The following is a 26,916-nucleotide window of genomic DNA, read 5'->3' as shown; positions in this document are numbered from 1 at the left end:
TTAATCGTTTTCTAGACAGGTGTATATTCTCCTCACCTGCATGTCTTGCTCTAACCTCTTTACAGTTCTATATCATCTTTAGTTCCCAGTCAGCAGTCCTGTATTCTCCTGCTTAATCCTCTTTCTCTGTCTCTCTCTAAATTCTGTCCCTTAAACTGCATGTATTCCCTCGGATGGCTGTCCAGTACTCTGGCCGCTCGTGTCTGTCGAAAGGACTGCAATTTCCCTCATTAACACGCAGTCCAGTATTCTTATATTTACTTCTCTGTGTTTTGACAGCTCCATGTTCTCCAGCTCGCTCCCCTGTCGGCACACCCGTGCCCGTCTCAGTCCTTCCTCTCTTGCCAGGCCCTTCTCGTCATCTCTCCTGTCTCTCCTCCCATTTCCTATAGCTCGAAAAACGTTTATTTACCAGCTTATTTCTGCATGTATTTTATTTGTTTATATCTTTTTTCCAATCAGTAGCTTGGCCTGTCTGGTCTCTTCGCATGACCCACTCACACGACTCCCGGACGGCGCGCTCGCTCGCTCCTCACTCCCCCCTCCCACCTCCGCCCCACGCGTGCCGGCCTGTCAGCTGACTCGGCGCCATTTTGTCGTAGATTTCTCGGCGGAGCCGCAGTCCACGATTCGGCGCACAGGAGGCTTTCCTGCGCCCGCACCTCCCCGTAGTGGCATGCCCTACTGAGAGAGCCGCTGTTTGAGCATCACCCAAGAGACGAAGCCAGACTCGGACCTGCCACTGTCGCCACCATGGCGCTGAAGATGGTGAAGGGAAGCATCGATCGCATGTTCGACAAGAACCTGCAGGACCTCGTACGTGGCATCAGGAACCACAAGGAGGACGAGGTAAGGGCGGTCGATGTCGCGAGGGCCATGTCGCCGGCTGGGGATGCTGATCCTGGGGCAACAGGCCTCTTTGAATGAGGTGTCCTGATGCTGGGAGTAGGGGAGGAGTTCTGTGCTGGTCGCTTGCGGCTCAGGCCGCATCCACTTGCTATATAGCGCCTTCACTAGTTCACCCTGAGCCAACGATAAGTGAATACACAAAGTGTGTTTAGGAGTTAATGTACTGCTCTTATTTTCTTTTTCTTTCGAAAGCGTAATAAAAATGTATATGTAGTTTGCGCCTGATTGGCGGAGATGTAGGGAAAGAAAAGGAAAAGCGACCGGCAGTGCATTGTGATGATGGGGGTGGATACCCCTTCGAAAGAAAAGTCCTGTCAACTTCCTACACGTAACATTTCTTCTGGTCACAAGCACATCCCGAGCTCGTTCTGTGTTCAAAGGTAAATGCCTTTTTAAGAGGCATCTGCAGGTGCCTTCTGATGTGAGTAAGACATTCCTATTCGAGTGGTCATTTAGAATACAAGCTTTTCTGCTCATTACTTCTTTTCAAAAATCACGACTACTCTCATCCACTAATGGCAATTGTAGCATAAATTTGTGCTTTACGTGTCATCCATTTATTTTCTGATCTTGCTTTGACAAGTGATTAGTATCGCTTACGCGTCATCTACTGTGATTATCTGTGCAGATTTCATTTTCTCCCAATGTCTGTATGTAGTTTTGTCTTATATCGCGTATATGGGACTGAGTGATTAACTAGTGATTCAAAATTGGCACTAAGTGAATGTGCATGAATGGGTCCTGTGATAAACTGTCACTCAGTTCAGTCCTAGTTCTTGTCTTATGCTTGACGCTCCTGGATAGGCTCCAGCCTCAATCAAGTAATAAATTGAGAATTTTGATGCTGTAAATAGTACTGATATGAGCAGATATACCATGTGAAGAACTAACATACCACCTAGTGTGGGTTTTCAATGTTGCCAAATTTGAATTTGACTTCCAGTGACCCAGTAATGGAAAAATCATGTTTGGAACATGGGTGGGAAGAACCTTAGCAGTGTGTGTAACATATAGCTTTTAATTTATTGGAATGGAGCAGGCATTGTGGCATAGAAGTCAAGACTTTAGACTTCTAACCCAGGGGATCGTGGCTTCACGTCTCGCTGTACTGACATTATGTGACCATGAGCAAGTCACTTCACCTGTCAGGGCTCCAAGTGGAAATCCAAAGTAAATGTAGCCAGGGCTGTGGCAGTGGTACACAAAACCTTTGGCTCTTGAGTTCTTCATTTATGGTACCTCCCACTTTGACTTCTCAATTTATAATACCTCTGACTCCTCTATTTGTAATTAAACTAATACTGTATACTTACTATGTTCCCCATGACCCTGTAGTTCGGATATAGCGGGTTGGATAATGCATGGATGGATTTACTATGTTGATTGAAACCTCATAACATACAAGATACAAGGCCTTTCTTTATTGACAATGTGAATCATCAGACTACCTTTAACAGGCTTTTAGCACCCTAGCCTGTTAAAGTTTAGGTTTAAAGGCTGTAGTGATACCACTGTGGCTTTTTATGTTATTTATTTAAATAATACTTAAGAAAGAGGCAATATTTTTACCAAAAGGCTAGACGAAAAATAGTTTAATTTAACTAGTATAAATAAGATTCTAATTTTTAACACATATTATAATTTACATGTAATCATCTCTGACTTAACCTGATAATTGCTTTCAACTTCATCTCCACAGCCCTAAATGTAACTAATTTCAAATGTCTCCTTGGATAAAGGCATCCACTAAATAAGAAACAATATTAAGCTTTTCAAACAAGAGGTGATCTTTCACTCCAGTTTGTTTAGGCATTTAGCTTATTTCTTCCAGTACGTCATCCAGATATGTTTTAAAATGTTGTCAAGCCTTCCTCCTAACTACACAAGTTGTTACTTTCTCAGCTTCCCACAGCCCTTTGTGTGAAAAGGTCCTTCCTAGGTTCCATCTTAAATACACTTCCTTTTAATTTGTGCTAGTGTCCAAGAATATGTGATTCACAACTTAATAGGAATAAACTTGATGGATTAGTTTTATTGAGGGCTTAAAGAATTTTTTAGACCTGTTTCAGTATTTATCAAGTGTCTCAGACTAGGAAAACGGTCCTAACTGCTTCAGAAATCTCACGTTGATGCTAATATGACTTTATCTTTTTACCTTTTTATCTCTATTTTTCTCTATTCACTGATCACTTCTACCACTTTCTTTTATTTTTATTTTTTCATTTTTATTACTGTTTAATTTAATATTGTTTCTTTGTATCAGTATACTACTGCTGGATTATGTGAATGTCCCCTTGGGATTAATAAAGTAAGTATCTATCTATCTATCTATCTATCATGGTCCTACCCTTCGAAATAGGAATGAAATTATTTTAGCATTTTTTTTTTAAATTTAGAACACTAATCCTAACTTCTCAAGGATTTAGGAGAGCTTGTGAGCTGTTCTAACTCGATAGGAACTACCAGAAGATGACATTCAGTCAGTGATTGACATGCATATCCTTGAAAAAACGTAATGTTTTAGAAATGCTGGGCAACAATGAGCATCTAAAGAACTATCGATTTGACAGAGAGAGAATAATATTTGTTGCAAATCTTGTCCATTACGTGATCACTCCATCAAAACGAAGAAGCTATGAGTAATTTTCCAAAATGATAGTGTTGGTAGTAAAACATGTAAAATGCAGCTTTACAGTTGTGATGATTTGGATATGTCACAGCAATTTCTAGAATTTGGCCCTAAACTTTAAACTTCCTTAGATGCATGTGAGGTATTGTTAAAGCAACAATACAGTGCAGGATAGAAAAACACAGCAGGCTCAAATTTCTAAATGGAGCAATGACAATTAAAAAGATTTAGTCTGTGTGCAACTGTATTAAATTTAAAAAAAAAAAATCTGATATAGATGTGAAACATGTATCAAACTGTACAGACGACTAAGCTAAGAGCACAAGTAGCACTTAGTCCCTCTTTATGAAGTATGATGTGTGGAGTAGAAGAGGTGGTAGTTATGCTGTCTGGTTTATCAAGTTCAAGAAATGATACTCCATAGTTATGTGTGCTGTCTTAAGTGAGAAGAAAGAGATGGTGTGGGAAGATAGGCCAGATCAGTAAAAATTGGGAGTAAATTCACAGTGGGAGGCCATTGTGGAAACAGTCATTCATAATACAGTTGCGTACTTTTGTTTTTACTATTACTCCGTTTTACTGGTAAATATTGTTTATTAAGCTGTAATGCAATTAGGCGTGGCAAGTCACCATGACCAGAATATCATGTAACATAATAAACCTAACATTACCAGACCTACTGTAGTCCAGTGGAAGGAGCTGGAGCCTGTCCTGACCGTATCGGGCATAAAGCAGTGGGAACCAGGCCAGGAAGGCCCAATCATGCATATACAACAACACATTCACACAATGTGAGTTTGGAATCGCTTGTTAACCTAATCTGCGTGTCTTTGAAGATGTGGGAGGAAAATAAATTGGCAGAGGAAAACATGGACCATGCAAACTACATGTTGACAGTGACTGAGACTCGAATCCTGGATGGAGGACTTGTATCACAACAGCTGTAACCACTTTATGGCAATTCTGGGGAAGGGTATATTCAAGAACTTTATAATAACAGCTATTGGGCAAAGTACTGAACTGTATATTTTAGCACGATAAAGTTTGCCAGTCCTAGCCACCCAATTTCTCCAAAATAACATTGTCGAGTTTTGAATGTCCCTAGATTACTACTGTCTACCATACTACTTTGTAACTTATTCCATATGTCTATAGTTCATAGTGTGAAGATAAAATTCCTAATGTTTGTGTGAAATTTACCCTTAACAAATTTATAACTCTGTCCCCATGATCTTGTTGAACTCTTTTTAAAGTAATAGTCTCAATCCACTGTACTAATTATTTTTTTATAATTTTAATCACAATCATGTCATCTCTTAATCTTCATTTGCTTAAACTGAAAAGGATCAACTCCTTCAGTCTTTCCTCATAACTTGTACCCTGCAGCCCTGGCATCAGCCTAGTCACTGTTCTCTGGGCTTTTTCTAGATCTGCATTTTTTTTTTTTTTTTTTTAAAAGCCTGATCACGGTTCTGCAAACAAATTAAAACTGTTAACCTAAAAGTTCAAATTATGTCAGAGATGGCTGTGTGTCAGAATACAAATAGCCATTAAAATAAGAATAAACAAACAAGCTTATTTAGTCATGGTAGTGAGTTCTGCACCTGCATTACTACATAATATTGAGTCTGTCATTTAAAATGAATCTGTGAAAAGTTTAAGGGTGTAGTGGTTAGTGCTGTTGCCTCAATGATCCTGCGTACTCCAGTGCAAATCCTGCAGGCAGTTACTGCTGTTGTAAAAGATTCACCTTTTCCTCATGTTTGAGTAGGTTTTTCTCAAGGTGCTCAGCTTTTATTGTCTACATCCCCAAAGACGTGTATGTAAGGTGAATTGGAGATTTTAAAATTGAGTTTTATGAGAGTGTGCATGAGTAGGTTTTCCACTGGTCTGCCACTCAATCCAGAGTTAGTTTTTTTCCTTAATCTTGATATTGCTGTGTTGGACTGAACACTGAATTGACTTCATGAAATTTATGAATGCTGTGTTACGAAGGCCTCTTTTATCACAGAAACTTTTACTTTAATTAATCCAATCCTTGCTTTTATTTTATTTACCATTTTTTTAAGGTTTCATTAGCCACCTTTAACATTTTGCAGTTGACTTGATTCTTCTCAGTATTTGAAGCTAGTGTTGAAGTTAAGTTTTAGTCTTCAGTAATGTCATGGTGATGATAAGGTCAATATTTGGTTTCAGTGTGTGTCACCATGCAGACAATATGGAACTAGTTAAATCATTTGTGCTGTGCATGCTTTTTGGCACTTTCTTTAGGTTTTTTTTTTTTTTAAAGAACATTAGACCATTCTAGATGAGAACAGGCCATTCGGCCTAACAAAGCTCACCAGTGCTATCAACTCATTACTTATTTCTTTTGAGAAAATACTCAATTATGTTACTCACAAATGCATTGGACCATTGTCAAAGTCCCAACATTTATTGTCTCTTTCCTGACACTGATGGTCAATGTGATGTGCAACTTTTTGAAAGCAGATGGCTGAATTTCAAGTGAGCCACAAAATATGGACCTAATGCTCACTATCAAATGTTGCACAGAAAGAAATAAAAACAAGTAAGCAAGTGTTTTTAAGCATCAAATTGGGAACAGTTGGAATCACAGTAATTCATTCATGTTTTCCATAAGGGCAACCTTTAAAAGTCAACTTATCTGAATTACAATTTGTGTTTGAATGTGTTTAGCATTGATGAATAAAACAAATAAGTTTCTGGTTTTGTAAATATTAAATGAAACATGACTGAAATATCCATCAGTGATCTTTGATGAAGTCAGTGTTCAGTTGACCCCTCTACTACCATTCCCGCTTACAGTGGGCAAACACCAGGAATAAGCCTTCAACTGAATTCTTGTTCTTGGCATTGGTGCAAAAGTAGCATAACATTTCCTAATTGTATTTATTAATTTTGAAAATGCTTTTATCCAAATTAACTTATAAATCACAACTGTAATATAATTGTTTCCATCTTTCTGCAAATGGAGCCCTGGCAGTTTATTTTTTTGCGCACGCTTAATTAGTAAATAAATCAGATTTGAGGACTGAATGCCAACTTTGTGCTTTATAGTCCACATCCTTATTCTAGGTGGAAATTCAGAATGAAAAAAATACTTTCTTTGAACATTCCAGAGGTCCAACATTCTCATCCAGTTTTTGTCCTGACATCACTGGATGTACTTCAGGAATGAGCTGTGGACAGAGAACTAATCCATTGTTTGGCATACTTTCATTCACTAGTTTAGAATAGTCAGTTAAGGTAATCTGCATGTTGTTGGTATAGATAGGCAGACATGTAGATAACATAAAAACGCATCAAGATGGTAATTAATACATTAAAAGTAGTCTAAACTTGCATGCTTTCATACTATAGCAGTTTAACTCTGGATACTGCTTTTTCTGAAATGTTGACATATTAGAAAAAACGAGAAGGCATTCAGATTATAGAGCAATCAGTGGCTTGCAGATGCCACTATTGTAAGATTGCAATCCTCTTAAGCTCCAACTTCCTGACTGCTGCTTACAGTGTCCTCTTTTCAGTAAGCAGATGGTGTAGATGTCATCAGGAACATGACTTCAGTTTTGTTCTTTCCATCAGCCTTAAGAAATTTTGTCCAGAAGGCACCACTGGATACCAAGATAAAGGCTAAGTCTATGGTACAATTCTGAGGAAAACTGCATGAGTCATATGTTAGTTGCTCTGAGGCTATACAGTCAACATCAGGTCAGGTAAGGTTGGGGAGCATGCACTGGTACAGCATGACAAAACAGCTTGTGATCCCAGTTGGCAACCCCCCAGGCAAACACACAGTCCAGTCCCACCCTCTGGAACTGATGATTTATCTGCCACCGCCAGGTGTTACATGGGCATCTCCATTGCCTGGTGCAGCTGTTGGGGTCCTCGGCAATGAAGATCCGGTGAGCCAGATCACCCTAAGGGAATCGCGCCACATAGCTGTAGTGCCGTATGTGATGCTCCCGCACAATGCAGGTAATGTGCCTCATTTGGGTCTCCATGAGCAACTGCTTATCCAACACAATGTCAAACCAGCGAGAGCCAAGGTTTCTCCAAAGAGACGCAGTACCAAAGGAGTGTAGTCTTTGTCCCAGGTCATTGGATAGCGTCCATGTCTTGTATCCATATAGCAAAACAAGGAGCACAAGGACTGTAAAGACTTGAGCCTTCATCGGTTTGCAGAGATATCAGTCAGCATCCACATTAGCTAATCTTTTATATGAAAGGGGGCTAGGCATTTAGGCATTTGTTGTCCTGGAGCACAGAAATAGATAGATAGATAGATACTATAGCAGCAGTTTTACTTTTAATCCAGTTTTCTCAAGTGAGGTCAGTTCCTACTGTTACAGTGCACTAAAGGATGGCCCTCTTTTGCCTATGCAGTGCTGATTATTTCTTTTCACCCTTTGTTCTTTCTCGGTCTTTAAAGGAAATCTTGCTCTTGAAACTTGATAATTCAAGCAAATGGTAGTATCGTTAAACACAATGATCCATCACTATTGCACTGATCCCCCCTTTTGCCATAAGTGGTTTGTATTATTTTGTGTAGTAGAAGGTGATGCTGCCTAACTCCCCAGACTAATGAGTCTGTGCAATTGCAAATTTTGCATTGTCAGGGAAGGGTTACTGTTCCAATGTTTTTATTATATCACTGAAAGGATGATTGGTTACATGTTAAAACTGGAGTCCAAATGTTTCTCTCCAATTCCTGGACTAGGACCCTGCTAATGAGATTAAAGAAAAGTTGGGTTCCTTATTGCATTTTGCACATTTTAGCTCCATTGATATTGGATTCCTCTGAAGCCTGCCATATTCTGTCCAAGACACAAACCATCTTTAAACAGCTTAAAAAAGCTGACAGGTAGTGCTACGTAAAAAAACATAATGCTAAAGTACAGTATGTGGGTGACATCATGTAGTCAGGCTGTGTGGATTAATGATCTCGAATTGAGATTGTGAACTTAGGATTCGTTGTTCAAAAAGGTGTGTATTGTGTAAATCCATCCATCCATTATCCAACCCGCTATATCCTAACTATAGGGTCACGGGGGGTCTGCTGGAGCCAATCCCAGCCAACACAGCGCGCAAGACAGGAAGCAGACCTCGGGCAGGGCGTGTGTGCACGTGCACACACACACACACACACACACACACACACACACACACTAGGGACAATTTAAGATCGCCAATGCACCTAACCTGCATGTCTTTGGACTATGAGAGAAAACGGGAGTACCCAGAGGAAACCCACGCAGACACGGGGAGAACATGCAAACTCCATGCAGGGAGGACCCGGGAAGCAAACCCAGGTCTCCTTACTGCGAGGCAGCAGTGCTACCCACTACACCACCATGCTGCCCTTGTATGTGTAAATAAATATATTAAATGTAAACAGTTGTAAAATACTGTGATTTTGTAAAGTGCCTTGGGTAAATTAATAACTGAAGGATGCTAATGGTAGTTTTTAATCCTCTGTTGTCAGTACCTGGAGAAAAACCCATGCAGAAACTACGAAAATGTGCATCATCCACAAAGGCAGTATTTTGTGCTAGGCCAGAACCAGTCCTAGACAAAATTAGCAGTGGGTTGCAAGGCTCACACACCAAAACAACACTTATTTGTGTGGGCTGTGTCTCTTCGGAGAATTCTTAGGTACCGCTGGTTTGACTTTGTGTCAAACGAGTGCTTGCTCATGGAGTCCCGAATGAAGCACATTACCTTCATTGTGAGGGGAGTGTCAGTTATGGCACTACAGCCATGTGGTGAGATTCTCTGAGGGTAATCCGGCTTGCAGGATCCTCATTGTTGAGGACCCGAGCAGCTGGTGTAGGCCAAGAGGATGCCCATGTAACACCTTTACACCTGGCTGTGGCAGATAGATGGCCATTTCTAGGGGTTGGGGACAGGACCTGGGTCTTCCTGGGGGGTTGCCAACTGGGATCCTAAGATGTTTTGTTGTGTGGTGGGTGCGGCAACGCACTGTACCAGTGCATGCTCCCCAACCTAACCTTACCTGACCTAATTTAGAATTGCCAGTTAACCTATACTGCACTTCTTTCGGAGGCATATAGTTAAACTGGATTGCCCATAGAAAGCCTACAATGATGCGTGCAGAATATACAAAGTTCATGTAGGCAGTGCCAATGCCGGGATTCAGACTGATGACTGTGGGACTGAAAGGGTTCAGAGCTAAACACTGTGGCATTGTAATGACACTAGTAGTGTTCTAACAGCTGCAAGTTTTAGTTAAAGGTAATTGTCTTTTTGGTAGTAGTGTAGCATTTTATTACATGTTTGCATAGTGCTCTTATGTTAAATACAAGCTGAGTTACCCATCTATAACAGGTAGATTACTACTTCAAAACAGTGGTAGAATTAACAGCATTTGATTTAATTTCTTAAATATATAAATATGTATTCCACTTTTTAATGACTATCAATATTGTGTTCATGAAAATATTACAGTTAAATTGAAATAATAAATATGCAGTTATTTATATAAAAATCATCTGAGGAGTATAAACAGATGTCAAGAGAGTGCTTCTTTAAAAACCACATTTATATAAGCATACATAAGCAAATACTTGTTTGTCGTCACTCATGAGCAAGCAACATAAACCTACATATGAGAGAAACAATCTGTTCTTAAATCAATGCCTACTATTTTCAGTGTATGTCCTTGTGATTTGTTTATTGTCATAGCAAAGCAGGTACAAATAGGAAATTACAGAAGCTAAAAAGAGAACAGAACATTATTGGGACTCGGAAGTGTTTCTAAGATGAAAACAATTAGACCTGTTCTGTTGTATGTCAATATTTCAATATGTGGCTGCAAAGAGCTATAACTTTCACTGTGTGGTTTTAAACAGTTTTTTCCCTGTTTTTGACTTTCACTTTCTTCTGACAGTGACAGACCTTAGGTTTAATTCAATTTAATTTAAAAAAAATACAAATATAAGTAGCAAAACATAATTTCTTTATTCCACAGAACATAAAATGTACATAAATCTGACAGAATGTGCCCTCATCAAAAATGTTCAACTGTTGAAATTTGTGAGTGTCTCCCCAGAGGCAGTACTGAGATAATGTGTACACTATTACTTTAAGTGAGTCAACCTTTAATTTTTATCAAAACTTTCATGAAAATTGGTTTGTATGCATACTTAATTAGGGACTGAAAATGAAAGAAAATAATGTGTCGCATCGCAAGATTTCTCAAAATAGCCAGCACCAATCGACCCCATGCAGAAGGCAGAAAAAAGTAGTCTGTACTGTGACAGGGACCAAGATGAATATACACTGATCAGCCTCAAAAAGGATCTGCTTAATATTGTGTATGGCCCTCTTGTGCCGCCAAAACAGCTCTGACCCATTGAGGCATGGGCTCTACAAGACCTCTGGAGGTGGCCAGTTGTATCTAGCACCAAGATGTTTTAAGTCCTGTAAATTGCGAGGAAGGACCTCCATGGATTGGACTTGATTTTTCCAGCACATCCTACAGACACTCAGTTGAAATGAGGGAATTTAGGGGCCTCATCAACACCTTGAACTCTTGTATGTTTCACAAATCATTCCTGAACAATTTTTGCTTGTGGCAGGGTGCATTATCCTGTTGAAAGAATCCACTGTCATCGGAGCATACTGGTGCCATGAGTTAGTTGATTTTGTTAATGCTGTATTATATTTTATTACTTTAGTTCTGTTTTGTAAACAAATACAACTATTCACTAAACTAATCTGTACATCATTTTTAAAGTAGCTGTTCTGTTCTCTTAACTGTCACAGCCTCTGTCCTGACACCTGACGGATAATCAAGGTTTTACTGTGTATGTTTAATATAAATATTCTCAAGTTCTCTTAATCCACTTCAGGATCACAGTGTACCGTGGCTTGCTTTAAAAGCACCCTGTCATGGACAGGTTGGCAGTCAATTGCATTTGGAATTTGAAGTTGACATAGCCATCACATATTCAGAGGTACAGGAGGAAAAGTGGAATACCTTGAAGAAAACCCCAGTGCAGATATGGGAAGAATGGACAGACTCCTCACAAAGAACACCTGAGTGTCAGATTTGAAGCCAGGGTTCTGGGTCTGAGACAGGTGAACTAACTGCTGAGCCACCATGCCAAAGTATAAGCCAGAGAGACATAAAAGAAAGTTAGTTGTGGGCACAGCTAGGATCCTCATTTTCTATGAAGGAAACGCCTGACAAATGATGTAGAACTCCTTCAGCATGCACTGGTAGTAACACTGATGTTTCTCTAGTGGTGTCAAGAGACTTCTTCCTCCAGTTCAGCTCTTCTTTTTTGTTTTGGTGGAGTGTATGTGGCAACATTGGTTCTTTGGCTGTACTTCTTCCAAGTCTGGGAACAGAAACTGTGTTAGTGGCAGTGTAAGCCTTTCCTTGTGAGTAATCTCAAAATTGGTCTTTGTTAGATGCTTCACACATTTATGTGCGTAAAAGTGTAAACACTTAATATTTTTCACTCTGTACTAACATCTTTGTGGTGAATCATTCTTAATGCTGGTGACTTCAAAATAGGAATGAAGGCCTATTAGGGATGTTCCTTTTGTGTACGCTGCTCTATGCCAGTACTAACGCCTTTAAATATAAACCAGTGGTACAATCCGAGCAGGTTTGACCTCCTCTTACTGCCACCTACAAGCCTGTATTGACAGTAGCAGCTCTTTGTTATACCAAGCCAGAAGTTTTTATGTGTGTTTGTTTGGGAATTGGGGCGGGCAGTTTGATTTAATCAGATTTATTTTTTGGAACTTCTGTAAAATTTTAATTTCCTAGTGGAGACAGAAAAGTATCTGTCTGTCTGTCTGTCTGACTATCTGACTATCTATCTATCTGTCTGTTTGTCTGACTACAGTATCTATCTAAAAAGGGCAGTGCTTATTGTGTACGTTTTCATGTAATGCAAACCATGTAGTTACTTTCTGATGTGACACTCATCTTTTGGTTAAACAAATGAATTTCATCTTTGGAAATATATGTGAAATAAGGAATAGAGAGTCATGTTAGTGATGCAGTGACATAATAATCTGCTCTTTCTTATTCATCATTATGGTGGGCTCAAGACAGGAACATCCTTTGTCAGGAAGTAGTTCATTAGAGGACCCACCTTTGCACAAACCCACATTCATTTGAGAGCAATTTAGTGCCAGGCAACCTAACCCACATTTAAGAATGTTGGAGGAAAACCCAATCAGATATGAGGAGAACATGCAGACTAAATGACAAGTAATGGCAATATAACACTGGATCTAAATTCTGGCGATCTCTTTATTAATTGGTTAGTATTCATATATTTTTTGCCTTTTTTTATTATATTAATCCCCTCTGAGCTGCATACATCTGTTTATTTTTGGGACCTACATAATCCCAAAGAACTGCTGAATGGTGCAAAATGCTTCAGACATTTGAAACAAGTACAAGTGCGTTAACAGTTGGTGGGGTTTGTTGCCAGTAAAGCTGCATTTTAATTTAAAGTGGGAGTTACATTCTAATGCTTGCCCTGTTCTGCATAATAAAATTAAGAAAAGGTCACTTGACTCTTGGAGAGGAGTTTTGTATTATTTGGTGTGATTCTTCTGAAAATATGGCTGGGGTGGATATAACTGAATGAGCATAATTTGCTAATCTGGATTTCCATGCTATATCTGAAAAGCAGGAGCAGTGGCTTTTTTGTAGTTATTTAAAAAAAGAAACAAGAATAGAGAATGGTTGATCTGCCTGTCTTTGTTTGGTTGAAGGCAAAACAGTGCATTACAAATAACTAGAAACAAATAAATTGTAGGATGCTTGGTAAAATCAGAAGAATGTTCCATCAGGAGAACAAGGTCAGCTGCATAACAAGGCCGGGTAATGTAAAACTAGAGATTGAATTGCTGTTAATTAAAAACAGGACTGACTGTTTAATGCACTAAAGAGAGGAAGGTCTTTGGTTTGGACTTCAGACCCAAAGGTTGTGGGTTTAAATGCCTGTACTGACACTGTGTGACCATGAGAAGTCATTTCAATTTCTTCTCACAGCTCAGACCTCCTGGTCCTAGAATCAGCCTAGTAACTCTTCTCTGACTTTTCCCTAGTGTTGCTATATTATTGCTCTAATATGGAGACCAAAACTAAACACAGTACTTCAGGAGAGGCCTCACTAGTATGTTATGTAAGTTAAGCATAAGTTCCCTTGACTTGTACTTTGCATCATCATGAATAATCCAACAACCTATTATTAGCTTTCTTGATCACTTCTATACACTATTTGAGCATACAATTAATTATGAGTAGTGTAAAGTTACAAATGCCACAGTTATCTGTGTTTGTTTCATTTTCAGTACAGCAATAAACTTTTAGCTGTTTAGCCACCAATTTGTTTCATCTGACTAGATAGCATTCCTCCAAAAGACTATGTCTTTGTCCTGGTGAGCAACGGTAAACTGTACTCTCTCTTGTTATGTTGATATTGGAGTAATGGTTTCTTCCTTGGCTGACAACCTTTTAGCCCATGGTGATAAAGTGCTCTCTTAATGGTGGATGATGGCTCTTTAGTTCCTGATTCCTCCAACTCCTTCATCCGTTCCCTAGTTGTTATCTTGGAGTTCTATTGAACCTTTTGAAAGAAACTTTGTTTATCCTTGGGAATCCATTTGTACCTCCTTCCTGAACGATGTAAAGTCTGTTAGGTCCCAACCGTTTTATATTTTTGTACAATTGATTGCACTGTTCCTCATATTACCTGGAACCTTTTGGAGATTTTGACTTGTGAAGATCCACATTTTTCTCCCGAAGGTATTGACTTAGTTCTCTTGATTTCCCCATTGTGTTAACTACAAGAAGGCACTGGTTCTGCAACAGGTGTCCCAGTTAACCAATAAATATGACAGCAACTCAGAAGCAGCTAAAAGTAATTTTGTCAAGTATTGGAGTCATCCATGCTATTTAAATAGAAAATTAACATGTTGTATGTAGGGCTGGGTATCAGCACTGATGTCCCAATTTGATTCGATTCCAATTCATAATGCCCCGATTCGATTCAATATCGATTTTATCTTGACTGAATTAGTATGCACTGATACATTTGAAGTGGTGGCTTTTTTAGAAATTACTTAACCAGGCTTATAGAACATTAATATAATGTGAAAAATTTCCATAACTATTTGAAAGGTGTCTACATAGTGGCTTCATAACATATGCATAAGCAAGGAATGACATTTAAGAAGATATACTTGATTAGTTATTAAGAGTTAACATCAGTATTTAGAAGATGTGGAACTAAATATCATTGCTCTTTTTTTTTTTAATTTTAAACTCTTTCTTAGCACTGCACTCAATTTAACTAACGTATGCATCGCCACATCAGAGTCCACACATATTATAGTGGGGGGTGGCTCCTTCTATTAATATAATGCAGTGGCATCTACATTATAAAACATCTGTCATCTTATGAATAATATTACTATAAAATAATCAAATTCTGCCGCTAAAATAATGAATGTTTATTAAATAATGTTTTTGTGTGTTTTGAATCTCCATGTAGACACCCTTCAACTAAACTGTAAGCCAAATGTATTCACCTGTTGGTCATTTAAAATAATCTTAAATTAGTCGAAATGAGAGATAACAGTAGGAAGACTCATGTCATTCTATTATTCTTCAGTTGCTCACTTGTAGCAGTCACGTTAATCAGCCTCAGACAAAAAGCAAGCATTTTAAAAAGAGGATATAGAGCTGAAGCTTGTTGACAGCGGCATTGAATGAATGAAACATAAAAGAAAGAACTGGCCATTGTGACTGACAACAGCGCTATTATGGAGCTACTTCAAATTGGCTGCTTTGAGCATACGCTCACTTTTATATCGAATGCCGCTCTGAAAATACCTTTGCTTGCTTTGCAGACTTTTTCCCTAGTAGCATTACAGGTAGCCACGTGCTTAAAAAAATAGCAGCATTTCTTGGGCTTGCCAACACAAATTGTGAATGACGCAGTCATGCAATGGAAATGCTAGAAAGGTTTTTGAAACAACAGTCAGCCATCTTGGCAGTTTTCCATATAGGCAGCTAGGTTGCTCCAACTGTGACTGACATGCAGTGTGCTCATTTGCAACACATCTGCCACAGCAGTACAGTTGTTTTTATTGTGTGATTGTCACGTAGGAATCTGCTGCCATGGATGTTCAGCTGTCCACACATCTGATTTAAGTGTCAAAGAAACTGATTTCAGTTAAGGAGGGCATGCCATTTTATGCAACACAGTAAAGTGTTTTTTCTGTTGAAAGCCTTAACGGGCGCATTAGCGACATTTAGCATCAGATGCTAAAAACTAAGCTAAGCAAAAATCTACATATAGTAATTGAGCAGGATAGCGAGTTACAAGATCAGTCTTGAGAGTTTAAGAATTGATAACAAATTGTTTAAATGAAAAATAATCAGAAAATCTATATTTTTACCCATGTCTACGTGTATGTAAACGTTAGTTCCACTGAAAATCTTACATAGTGGTTGAAACCAAAATAAATCTGTTTCTTAATCATTATTTTGGAGAAAATCTCTTAAGGAAACTAAGCAGATACTCTAATTGACTTGTCACTTTACCAAACAATTCATGTCTTATGTGTGAAGGAGGGGAATTTTGAGTTTAAAATTTATTAGCCAAGGAGTCTGTAAACTTATGGTCTTAAGTGGTTCAGTTTAGGTTTGGTTATGGGATCATGTAGAACCAGATAGTTCCAAGGAACGGTTATATATGTGAGTAGTTTTAACTTGAGTGAATGAAGTTGATGTGCATTGTAATACCAACATTATAGCAAAAGTAGAAAATCATCCATCCATCCCACTTTGTAACCCATAATTCAGGGCAGGGTTGTGGGGCAGTTGGAGCCTAACCCAGCTATTATCAGGTGCAGTCCTAGAACAACACCTAAACAGGGCACCAGTCCATCACAGGGTGAACACACACACACACACACTCACTAACTCATTCACTCTGTAAGGCCAATTTAGTAGTGCCAATCCACTTAATATGTATGTCTTTGGACTGATGGAGGAAACCAAAGGACCTGGAGGAAACCCATGCGAACACTCTGGGGAATTTAAAAAAACCTTGGAAAATATTGCATGTAATAACAGTTAAGGATAATGTTAAGCCATCCAGCCAAACATCCAACATTCCCACCCCTCAGAACTGGGTTCAGGAAAATCTGACACAATATTGGTTTTATTGCATCTGTACACTCAGATTCACATTTTATTGTGACTAGTGGTGTATATATATATACACTGCTCACAAAAATTAAAGGAACACTTTAAAGAAACACATTAGATACATCAGATCTCAATATGAAGTTGGATATCTATACAAATAACGACAGGGCAGTGTCTTAGGAACAAAAGGATGCCAAGTCTTTTAATGGAAATAAAAGTTTTCTGCCTACAGAGGGCTCAATTGTGTAGACACCCTAAAATCAGAGTGAAATGAAGATGTGGCAGGCTAGTCCATTTTTTCAAAAACTTAATTTCTGCTACTCAAAATGCTTTTCGGTATCTTGTGTGGCCCCCACAAGCTTGTATGCATGCTTGACAACGTCGGGGCATGCTCCTGATGAGACGACGGATGGTGTCTTGTGGCATTTCCTCCCAGATCTGTATGAGGGCATCCCTGAGCTGTTGTACAGTCTGAGGAGCAACCTGGCGGTGCCTAATGGACCGAAACATAATATCCCACAGATGTTCTATTGGGTTTAAGTCAGGGGATCATGAAGGCCATTCAATTGTTTCAATTCCTTCATCCTACAGGTACTGCCTGCATACTCTTGCCACATGAGGCCGGGCATTGTCGTGCATTAGGAGGAAACCAGGACCTACTGCACCAGCGTAGGGTCTGACAATGGGTCCAAGGATTTCATCCTGATACCTAATGACAGTCAAGGTGTCTTTGTCTAGCTTGTAGAAGTCTGTGCATCCCTCCATGGATATGCCTCCCCAGACCATCACTGACCCACCACCAAACTGGTCATGCCGAATGATGTTACAGACAGCATAACATTCTCCATGGCTTCTGCAGACCCTTCAACGTCTGTCACATGTGCTCAGGGTGAACCTGCTCTCATCTGTGAAAAACACAGGGTGCCGTTGGTGGACCTGACAATTCTGGTATTCTATAGTAAATGCCGATCGAGCTCCACTGCGCTGGGTTGTGAGCACAGGGCCCACTAGAGGACGTTGGGCCCTCAGACCACCCTCAAGAAGTCTGTTTCTGATTGTTTGGTCAGAGACATTCACACCAGTGGCCTGCTGGAGGTCATTTTGTAGAGCTCTGGAAATGCTCATCCTGTTTGTCCTTGTCCAAAGGAGCAGATACCAGTCCTGCTGATGGGTTAAGGACCTTCTATGGTCCTGTCCAGCTCTCCTAGACTAACTGCCTGTGTCCTGGAATCTCCTTCATGCCCTTGAGACAGTGCTGGGAGACACTGCAGACCTTCTGGCAATGACACACATTGATGTGCCATCCTGGAGAAGTTGGATTTCCTGTGCAACCTCTGTAGGGTCCAGGTTTCGCCTCATGCTACCAGTAGTTACACTGACCATAGCGAAATGCAAAACTAGTGAAAAAAACAGTCAGAAAAGATGAGGAGGGAAAAATGTCAGTGGCCTCCACCTGTTAAACCATTCCTGTTTTGGGGGTCATCTCATTGTTGCCCCTCTAGTGCACCTGTTGTTAATTTCATTAACAGCAAAGCAGCTGAAACTAATTAACAACCCCCTCTGCTACTTAACTGACCAAATCAATATCCCAGAAGTTTCATTGACTTGATGCTATACTCTGGTTAAAAAGTGTTCCTTTAATTTTTTTGAGCAATATATATATATATATAGACCCGGAAGTCTTTCTGCCCAACAGTTCCACAAGTCCTTATTCCTTCCGGGTCAGGGTAAACAGTACTTTTCTTCACCCCGGAAGCCCGTCGCTCTTCCTGTGACGAACTTCCGGGTCATGATGTCCAAATGAGTCTATTGGCCTCCCGACAGCGACTCCCAGTGGCCCCCAAGGTATCCAGCAGGGCTGTGTATAAAAACTACATAGTCCATGAGGCCCTGCTGGAATTCGGGGCCCGTATATGCTCTCGGGAGAGGTCCTCCTAGCGGCCAGGGGGTGAGGGCCGGAGTAAAATGCCGGCAATGTACCACATTTCCCCCCCCTTAGCGATGACAACTGGGGCGGAGCGTCGATCCCCGCGAGGGATGTCCTCCTCCAGGAGGACGCGTCATCCGGACCTTGGCCGTATTGTTTAAACCTCCCGGCGAACCTTGGGGGAACGGTGTATCTTCTATCCCACCGCTCCCCTGTCCTCCAGGAACAATCTCGCCACACGTGTCCTAGTTGCCGACAGTTGTAGCACCGCCGACGTCCTCCTGGTTGTCTCTCTTCCCGAGACCTGAAACATCTCGGGAATTCTGTCAGCTCCACCCTTTCCCCCACTAAGGAGGGTTTTACAGTTGCCTCGCAGCTCTCGATTCTTTTCCCCATCTTGTCAGGAGACCCGCGCTTTACTTTGGGGATCTCCTGTTTACTCTGGGGCTTGGATACAGCTGGGACTCTCTACCATAAAGAGAGCCCTTTGCTGTCTGTACCCATTGATTTGTGTTTTTGTAGGCGGTGTCATCAGCGCCGATCGCTCAGGTAACAGCACTGTTCAGCTGTACCGCACGATCGGTGCTTCCCACGCCCCGTCTGTCATCACGCCCCACTCTCTTGTCGGGCACACTGTGCTTTGACACCCGCTACTTATTAACCGCGGTGCCGGTTCGCACTGTGTCCCTTTATACTGTACGCATACGGTCGGACTCACCTGTATTCCCGATCGATCATCACTGGAGCCTCCCGACCAATACGCTGTAAATAATCCCATATTTTCTTCAGCGGTGCTTCGGCCGTCACTCCCAACTCTTCCACCTGGTTTTGAATGTTTATTAAAGTCTGTAATAAAGCATATATGGGCTCGAGCAATTTCTCGAGATCCCGCAATTCTATTTTATCATTTAATTCGGCCGTAAGTAATTTTACTTCCACTTTTTCCTTTCCTACCGGCCGGGAGCCAATAAGCACGTCCGCTCCTGGCACGTGCTCGGCTGGGTCTTGCAAAGGCTCTTGGGATTTGGAGTTCCTTTTTAGAGGGCCGGGGTGGCGCGACTGGCCGACTGCGATCCGCCTTTTCTATTTTGTCGGCGGATCGTTCAGTCACGTCCCGTCCCTCATTACTTTTAAGAATAGCTGGCGCTGCTTCGCCTGACTCCCCCTTCCCCTTCAGGGAGCTCGATTCCATCGCGGAAATGCTGACCTCACCTCTGGACTGTTGCCGACCTTCTCCTTCCCATAATCCGTTTGGGGAAATCACGTGCCCCTTTTCGGCAAATGAAAGGTGACCCTCCTGGTCATATGATCGACTGTAGTCCTTTAGTTGCTCCCAGCCAGCTCCGGGATAGATCACATGACTTTTTTCGTCAAATAGGATCCCTTGTTGTCGACTCCTAGATGGGCTAGTCGCTTCGTCATCGCGGCCATCTTGCCTAGGTGGGAAGTATTTCTCCGACTCATAGTCAGAAACGAAAAGACAGGCCTCTGAAAAATAGGAATAATAAATCCCTGGCGCAGCGGGCGTTTCTTCGGCACCTACCTCTGCACCTTGACTACGGTTTTCCAGTTCATATAGGTAGTCTTTTGTGTCCATCCCGCTGCTGTAACGCACGTGCCCTTTTGGCTTCAATCATTGCCCGGTCTTCCTCGCTTCCCGTTAGGTATGTCCACGTACTCGCGGCATCATCTAGGGGCTGTTCCTTTGTGCGATCCACATTCTTCCTCCCAGATTTTTTCCCCATGGCGTACCGAGGTCTAGACAGGCTTTCTAATGCAGCGCTCTTTGTAGAGGGTAGCGTTTCAACCGTCGGACGTTCGAGCGGGACCTTCTTAGGGTCGCTCTGCATACACAAATTTGTTTTAAATGCAGGTCCCCTGCCAACGGACGGCCAGAGAATCCTGCCGACTATGCCAGTGTCGCAGTAGGGGGCAGTAGTGCTCCCTTGAACCCTCAGGTACCACGCCAAACACCTGGTAAAAGTGCTACAATTATTCTTTTTATTATAACAACGTGCACTAAGCACCCTCCACTCCACACTATTCATAAACCACAATAACAATAATAATCACAATCCTCCACTCCCAGACGCGTTGCCCTCCTACCACCCAGCTCAGCTCGTTGTCTGGGAGTTCCCAGAGTCCTTTTATTCCCCCTGACCCGGAAGTCTTTCTGCCCAACAGTTCCACAAGTCCTTATTCCTTCCGGTCAGGGTAAACAGTACTTTTCTTCACCCCGGAAGCCCGTCGCTCTTCCTGTGACGAACTTCCGGGTCATGATGTCCAAATGAGTCTATTGGCCTCCCGACAGCGACTCCCAGTGGCCCCCAAGGTATCCAGCAGGGCTGTGTATAAAAACTACATAGTCCATGAGGCCCTGCTGGAATTCGGGGCCCGTATATGCTCTCGGGAGAGGTCCTCCTAGCGGCCGGGGGGTGAGGGCCGGAGTAAAATGCCGGCAATGTACCACAATATATATATATATATACTAGCAGAATACCAAGGCTTGAGCGGGAGAAGTAGTGTGTTAAAGAAGGTACGAAAAGAAAAGGAAAATTTGAAAAACAACGTAACTTGATTGTTAATGTAATTGTTTTGTCATTGATATGAGTGTTGTTCTCATATCTATATATATATATATATATATATATATATATATATATATATATATATATATATATATATATATATATTGTTCTTCTCATATCTATATATATATCTATATATAAATATAAATATAAATATATATACCCGCTTGGCAGCAATGTCATGTGTTAAAGAAGTTATGAAAAGAAAAGGAAACATTTTAAAAATAATGTAACATGATTGTCAAAGTAATTGTTTTGTGTATTTGGCGGCAGCGTCACAAAGTTTTTTCGCCTAGCTGCATCAGAAAATGTACCACAACGTCTGACACGCCTCCTTTTTAGTGTTTTCTCACAGCTTGGATTGCTGCTGTCATATATATATACACACACACACACATACACACACACACACACACATACACACATACATACATATATATGCACATACATATCTTCATATCTACATATACACATATATATATATATATACACATATATATATATATATATACACATATATATATACTGTATACATACCTATCTACATCATATATACACATACATACATACATACACACACACAAATTATATATATGTTTGTATCAATGTATGTGTGTTTGTGTGTGTGTGTATGTATGTGTATATATGATGTAGATAGGTATGTATATATATATATGTGTATATGTAGATATGTATATAGATATGTAGATATGAAGATATGTATGTGTATATATATGTATGTGTGTGTGTGTGTGTGTGTGTGTGTGTTTTGTGTATATATATATATATATATATATATATATATATATATATATATATATATATATATATATATATATATATATATATATATATATATATATATATATACACATATATATATACACATACATATACTTGTGTGTATGTTTGTATGTGTCTATATGTGTGTGTATAGCTTTGGTCACTGAGTGCAAGGGAAAAATAATAAAATATAGTCTATAAGTTATTAAACAGTAAAACATTAACGTTTTAAGAAGTACAGGTACATTGAGCACTACTGGAGTGGTTTCAGGTAAACTACATTTTAAAGACTGTGTAACACAACAGGTAAGTAACTAACAGCAGCTAAAATGTATATGGATCATCTCTCGGTAGTAGATCCCTTTTGAAAGGCGCTACACGACGGCTGTGGTATAGAAATTACATTTTCTATGTGAACGCTCAAATTTGTGCCTCTGGTAATGTGCCTTACCGCATTTAAAGAAAATTAGTTTTGTGTCCTCTGCAGTGTTAAGAGAGAAAGGCTTTGGTTTGGGATAAAAGGAAAAAGGTGTAAAGAAAGGAAAGTTGCCTTTTTCTTTTATATAGTATAGAGAGATGTGTTCGCTGACGCTATGATCGCCTTTTGGGGACAGTCGTGGGTCTTGTGTAGACTGGTGAGACGACCCCGCCATTAATCAGCTGTGATGGCACTGTCAGTCCTCCACTCGTGTGCGTGTTTTCATAATCCGAGGTGAGGACCTCATAATCGTATACGTGCAAAAGAAAGTGTGAATCGCCTTAATATTATTTTTCCGTGGTGTAGAAAAGGGGTCCCGTGTTTGCACTTGTCTGGGCTATAGCGCAGGGGGAGGATGAAAAAAATTAAAAGTGCTCACTTTGACTTAAGGCAGAAGCGCAGTCAGCGTCTCAAAGGCCGGCACAGCTATGCACGCGCTGGCTGCTCGACTTTGCTGGGCAGGAGACCACAGTTTTGCAGACACGCTCATGATATCAAAAGTCTCAGCCTTTTGGAGGTCATTCATATATTATATATATAGCAAAATCCGCTACCAGCGGAGAAGTAGTGTGTTAAAGAAGTAATGAAAAGAAAAGGAAACATTTTAATAATAACGTAACATGATTGACATTGTCATGAGTGTTGCTGTCATATATATGCCTGCCTAAATAAGTCACCCTCGCTTTGCTCTTACTTTATTTACCGCTCATTTAATCATGGCTATTGGCGGAAAAATTATAAAATGGAAGGAGGATGGCTTTACCAAAACAATTATTGATGGCTTAATCGATTATTCATAAAGCTTGAATTGGTGATGTTTTTCTGTGTTAACCTCATATTTTTCAGACTTCTTCTCAAACTAAGGTGGTGCGAGGGTAAAATGAATCGGGATGCGCTGATCAATGTAATCGGTGTACAGTACCAGGAAATCATGCATTGACAAAAGCTCCCTTTGCTTGTAATGCAAAGTGTGATTAAATGCATTATTTTTAACGTTATGGAGCACATGCATCAAGCTTCTCAGCTGTGCTTGTGCTAAGAAAAGGAAAGATTTTAAAAATAACGTAACACGATTGTCAATGTGACCTTTTGTAAGTAGTGCCTGGAGGATTCAGTGTGGAGAAACTCTAGAGACAGCGTGTGTATTAACTTGTGGATTTTTCTGTGAGTATTTGGTGGCAGTCTGACGGTTGCTTCGAAGACGGTTAGCCGCGAGCTCAGCTCAGACCGAAATTAGATGAATGGGAGGGAGATGATGACGTGACTCCCCACCCGCCTTTAACTGTCAATCCCCACAAACACAGTCTCTCGAATTTGCATAAGCACACCCCTTCACCTACAATTTTAACTTAGTTACAAAGTGATCAAAACTCTCGCTTATATCCTCGTCCTCTCATTAAACTTGTATCCCGCATTACCTGTGGGCATGTGAAACGCCAGCGGTAGCCTGTCTATGAACTTAATTTAAAGTTTAGGTTTACACCTTGCTTTCTTTCCGAGGCAGCAACACTCATGAATATGGTAGTATATGTCACTCGCTCGCTTCTTATTGTTTTTCGCTGCCTTCTCAATTATATAATGCATGTTTTCTTAAGCGCTTTTGGAGGTCTTCCTGGTTTTCTACGCATGCGCTGACAGTCAGTTCACGTGATTACGGGAGGCGTGATGATGTCACACGAAACTCCCCCACGCATTCCAGCTCAACTCCATTACAGTTAATGGAGAAAATACCTTCCAGTTATGACCATTAGGCGAGAATTTCGAAATGAAACCTGCCCAACTTTTGTAAGTAAGCTGTAAGGAATGAGCCTGCCAAATTTCAGCCTTCTACCTACACGGGAAGTTGGAGAATTAGTGATGAGTGAGTGAGTGAGTTGGTCAGTGAGGGCTTTGCCTTTTATTATATATATATATATATATATATATATATATATATATATATATATATATATATATATATATATATATATATATATATATATATATATATATATATATATATATATATATATATATATATATATATCTATATATATATATATATCTATATATATATATATATATATATATATATATATATAATATAATATAATAAATACCTGGTGGTCACACAAAGACAGCACAAGATAAAATACACCATATGTAGCCAAATATTCCATTTTGAATTTGGAGGTTGAACCAGACACCGCTGGGTAAGCGTCAGGGTATAGTTTTGTATAAATTACTGGTTGTGTGAATAGCAATTTTAGGCCCTTAAATTACCGCAAAATAGTTGATGATGTCTGTATTTTGGGATTTACAGAACATATTAACAAGCATATGGACACCACAACAGTGCATCATTGCCAACTTGCTGCTCTGATTTTTTCACTGCCAAATAAAATGTCCTTCATATAGCTTGCATGGTACTGAAGATAATTACCATACATTCAGTTTTTTTCTCTATGCCTACTGCTGTCATTTTTCTAGAATGCAATGGGAAATTCACTGTTTAGATATGGATTCCTTATAATGCTTACTATAACTTGTGCTGATACCCCAAAATATTTTATTATCTACTGCTTGGATTGTTAATAATGCTTAAGTCCATTCTGTCACCTTGAATCCTTTTGTTTCATGCTAACCGAACGTGGATAAATTGGCATCTCTTTATACTGTATTTGTCTTCACAACAGAAAACAAGAAGCAGATTACTAGAGAGTGTTCTGAAAGGTTCATTGCTTCAGGAAAACCCACCAGCAAATATGTAAAAAGTTGTTTGCTTGTAAATAACAGATGTTGGGCCTAAATGTGGTAATAGTGGAACTACTATATTCATTTAATAAACATATTGTATTAATACTTATTGTAAAAGGACTTGTGCAGCTAGGGAATAAAGATGAGTATATTTTTTAAGTTAGAGAATATGGATGTGTAAGTTAAATAAGTTTGTATGTTGAGTGTGGCGTGAGTTTATCAACTTGAAGCTTACTGAAGTTTACTTGGCTTACTGTTAAAAACTGTTGACTCACCGCTACGTACTCTGCATGTATACCGAGTTGTATATGGTATATATTATGGAAAATGTCCTTGTACATATCATTTTTGGCTTTTACTTGTTTTTTGGTGACCATATAAAACACGGGTGTCGAATTCCAGGCCTGGAGGCCCGCAGCGGCTGCAGGTTTTCATTCTCACCCTTTTCCTAATCAGTGACCAGTTTTCACTGCTAATTAACTTATGTTCCCTTCATTATAATAGCCCTGTTTTTAATGATTCAGTCCTCTGAATTGATTCTTTTCATCATTAAATGGCAGCCAAACAGAAATGAGACATGAAATGAGTCAACAGACGACCAGCTAAACTGGGATTTCAAACTCCAACCAATCTCTTAATTAGAAGCTGATTCTTACTGTTAATTAAACTCGTTATTTAATTCCATGGGTTGTTGCTGCTCTTATTCTGCCACAGCAGACGTTTCCAAAACTATTGATTTTTCTGTTTTTTCTAAGAACACCAATGTCAAAATGTTTAGGTGACCTGAGAGATCAACCTTACCGAGACCACCACCTTTCTTTATTTTTAGATATTGTGTAATGGGCACAGGTGAGCTGGTCATGTGGTGGCTTGTTTTGTGTCTCTTTATTGTTTGGCTGCTAAGTAAGGCGTCTGAGTCAAGTTAATTAACACTAAGCCAAAAGAAGTTAGCAGCAAAATCTGGTCACTAAAGAAGAAGATGTTTAGAACAAAAACCTGCAGCCTACAGTGGATTCAGAAAGTATTCAGCAGACCTTCTTGTGTTGTAGAATTAATTTGCCATTTTTGCCCATCAGTATGTATTAAATACCCCATTATGACAAAGAGAAAACATGTTTGCAGAAAAATTTGCAAATTTATTAAAAAATCAAAAACCGAAATCTCTCATTCTTCTAAGTATTCAAGTTCTTAATTCAGTACTTTGTTGAAGACTCTTTGGCATCAGTTGCAGCTTCGTGTCTTCTTGGGTAAGCCACTACAAGCTTTGCATCCCTGGATTTGGGCAGTTTATTCCATTCTTCCTTGGAGGTCCTCAAGCTCTGTTAGACTGGATGGAAAGTGTCTGTGTACTGTCATCTTCTGGTCTCTCCACAGATGTTTTATGCCAGTGTTTCTCAACTACTGCTACAGGTGGGTTACAAGTTACTATTGTTTACAGTGGTGGAGGGGTACAATTGGGTCACCGCTTCCAGTTCCCTCGCTCTGATGATCACGCTCAATTCAACCCCCTTATATGGGACACTTACATAGGATAAATTGGGATGAGACATCAGAAAGGTTTTCAATGGTGTTTAAGTCTGAGCCTTGGCTGAGCCACTCATAGTTAGTTAAGAGACGTGTTCAGAAGCCACT

At 40.0% G+C, this 26,916-nt stretch overlaps 1 protein-coding gene across 4 annotated transcripts in view; it reads left to right on the top strand.

The window, feature by feature from the left end:
* Positions 1–572: 572 nt before the first annotated feature.
* The window catches only part of ap3d1 (adaptor related protein complex 3 subunit delta 1), an 86,750-nt gene continuing 60,406 nt past the window's right edge, over positions 573–26,916 (top strand). For 3 of the 4 annotated variants that reach the window (XM_039766895.1, XM_039766893.1, XM_039766892.1), the window contains exon 1: positions 573–849. In XM_039766895.1, the coding sequence (XP_039622829.1) occupies positions 754–849 (96 nt within the window). In that variant the 5' untranslated portion in view covers positions 573–753. The remainder of the gene's footprint in view (positions 850–26,916) is intronic. The other variant, XM_039766894.1, reaches the window with a different exon arrangement.

Source organism: Polypterus senegalus, chromosome 10 (genome assembly GCF_016835505.1).
Source record: "Polypterus senegalus isolate Bchr_013 chromosome 10, ASM1683550v1, whole genome shotgun sequence".
NCBI classification, from domain to species: Eukaryota; Metazoa; Chordata; class Cladistia; order Polypteriformes; family Polypteridae; genus Polypterus; species Polypterus senegalus.
Note: the sequence above shows the minus strand (reverse complement) of the source record. Positions and strands in the feature narration are given on the sequence as shown.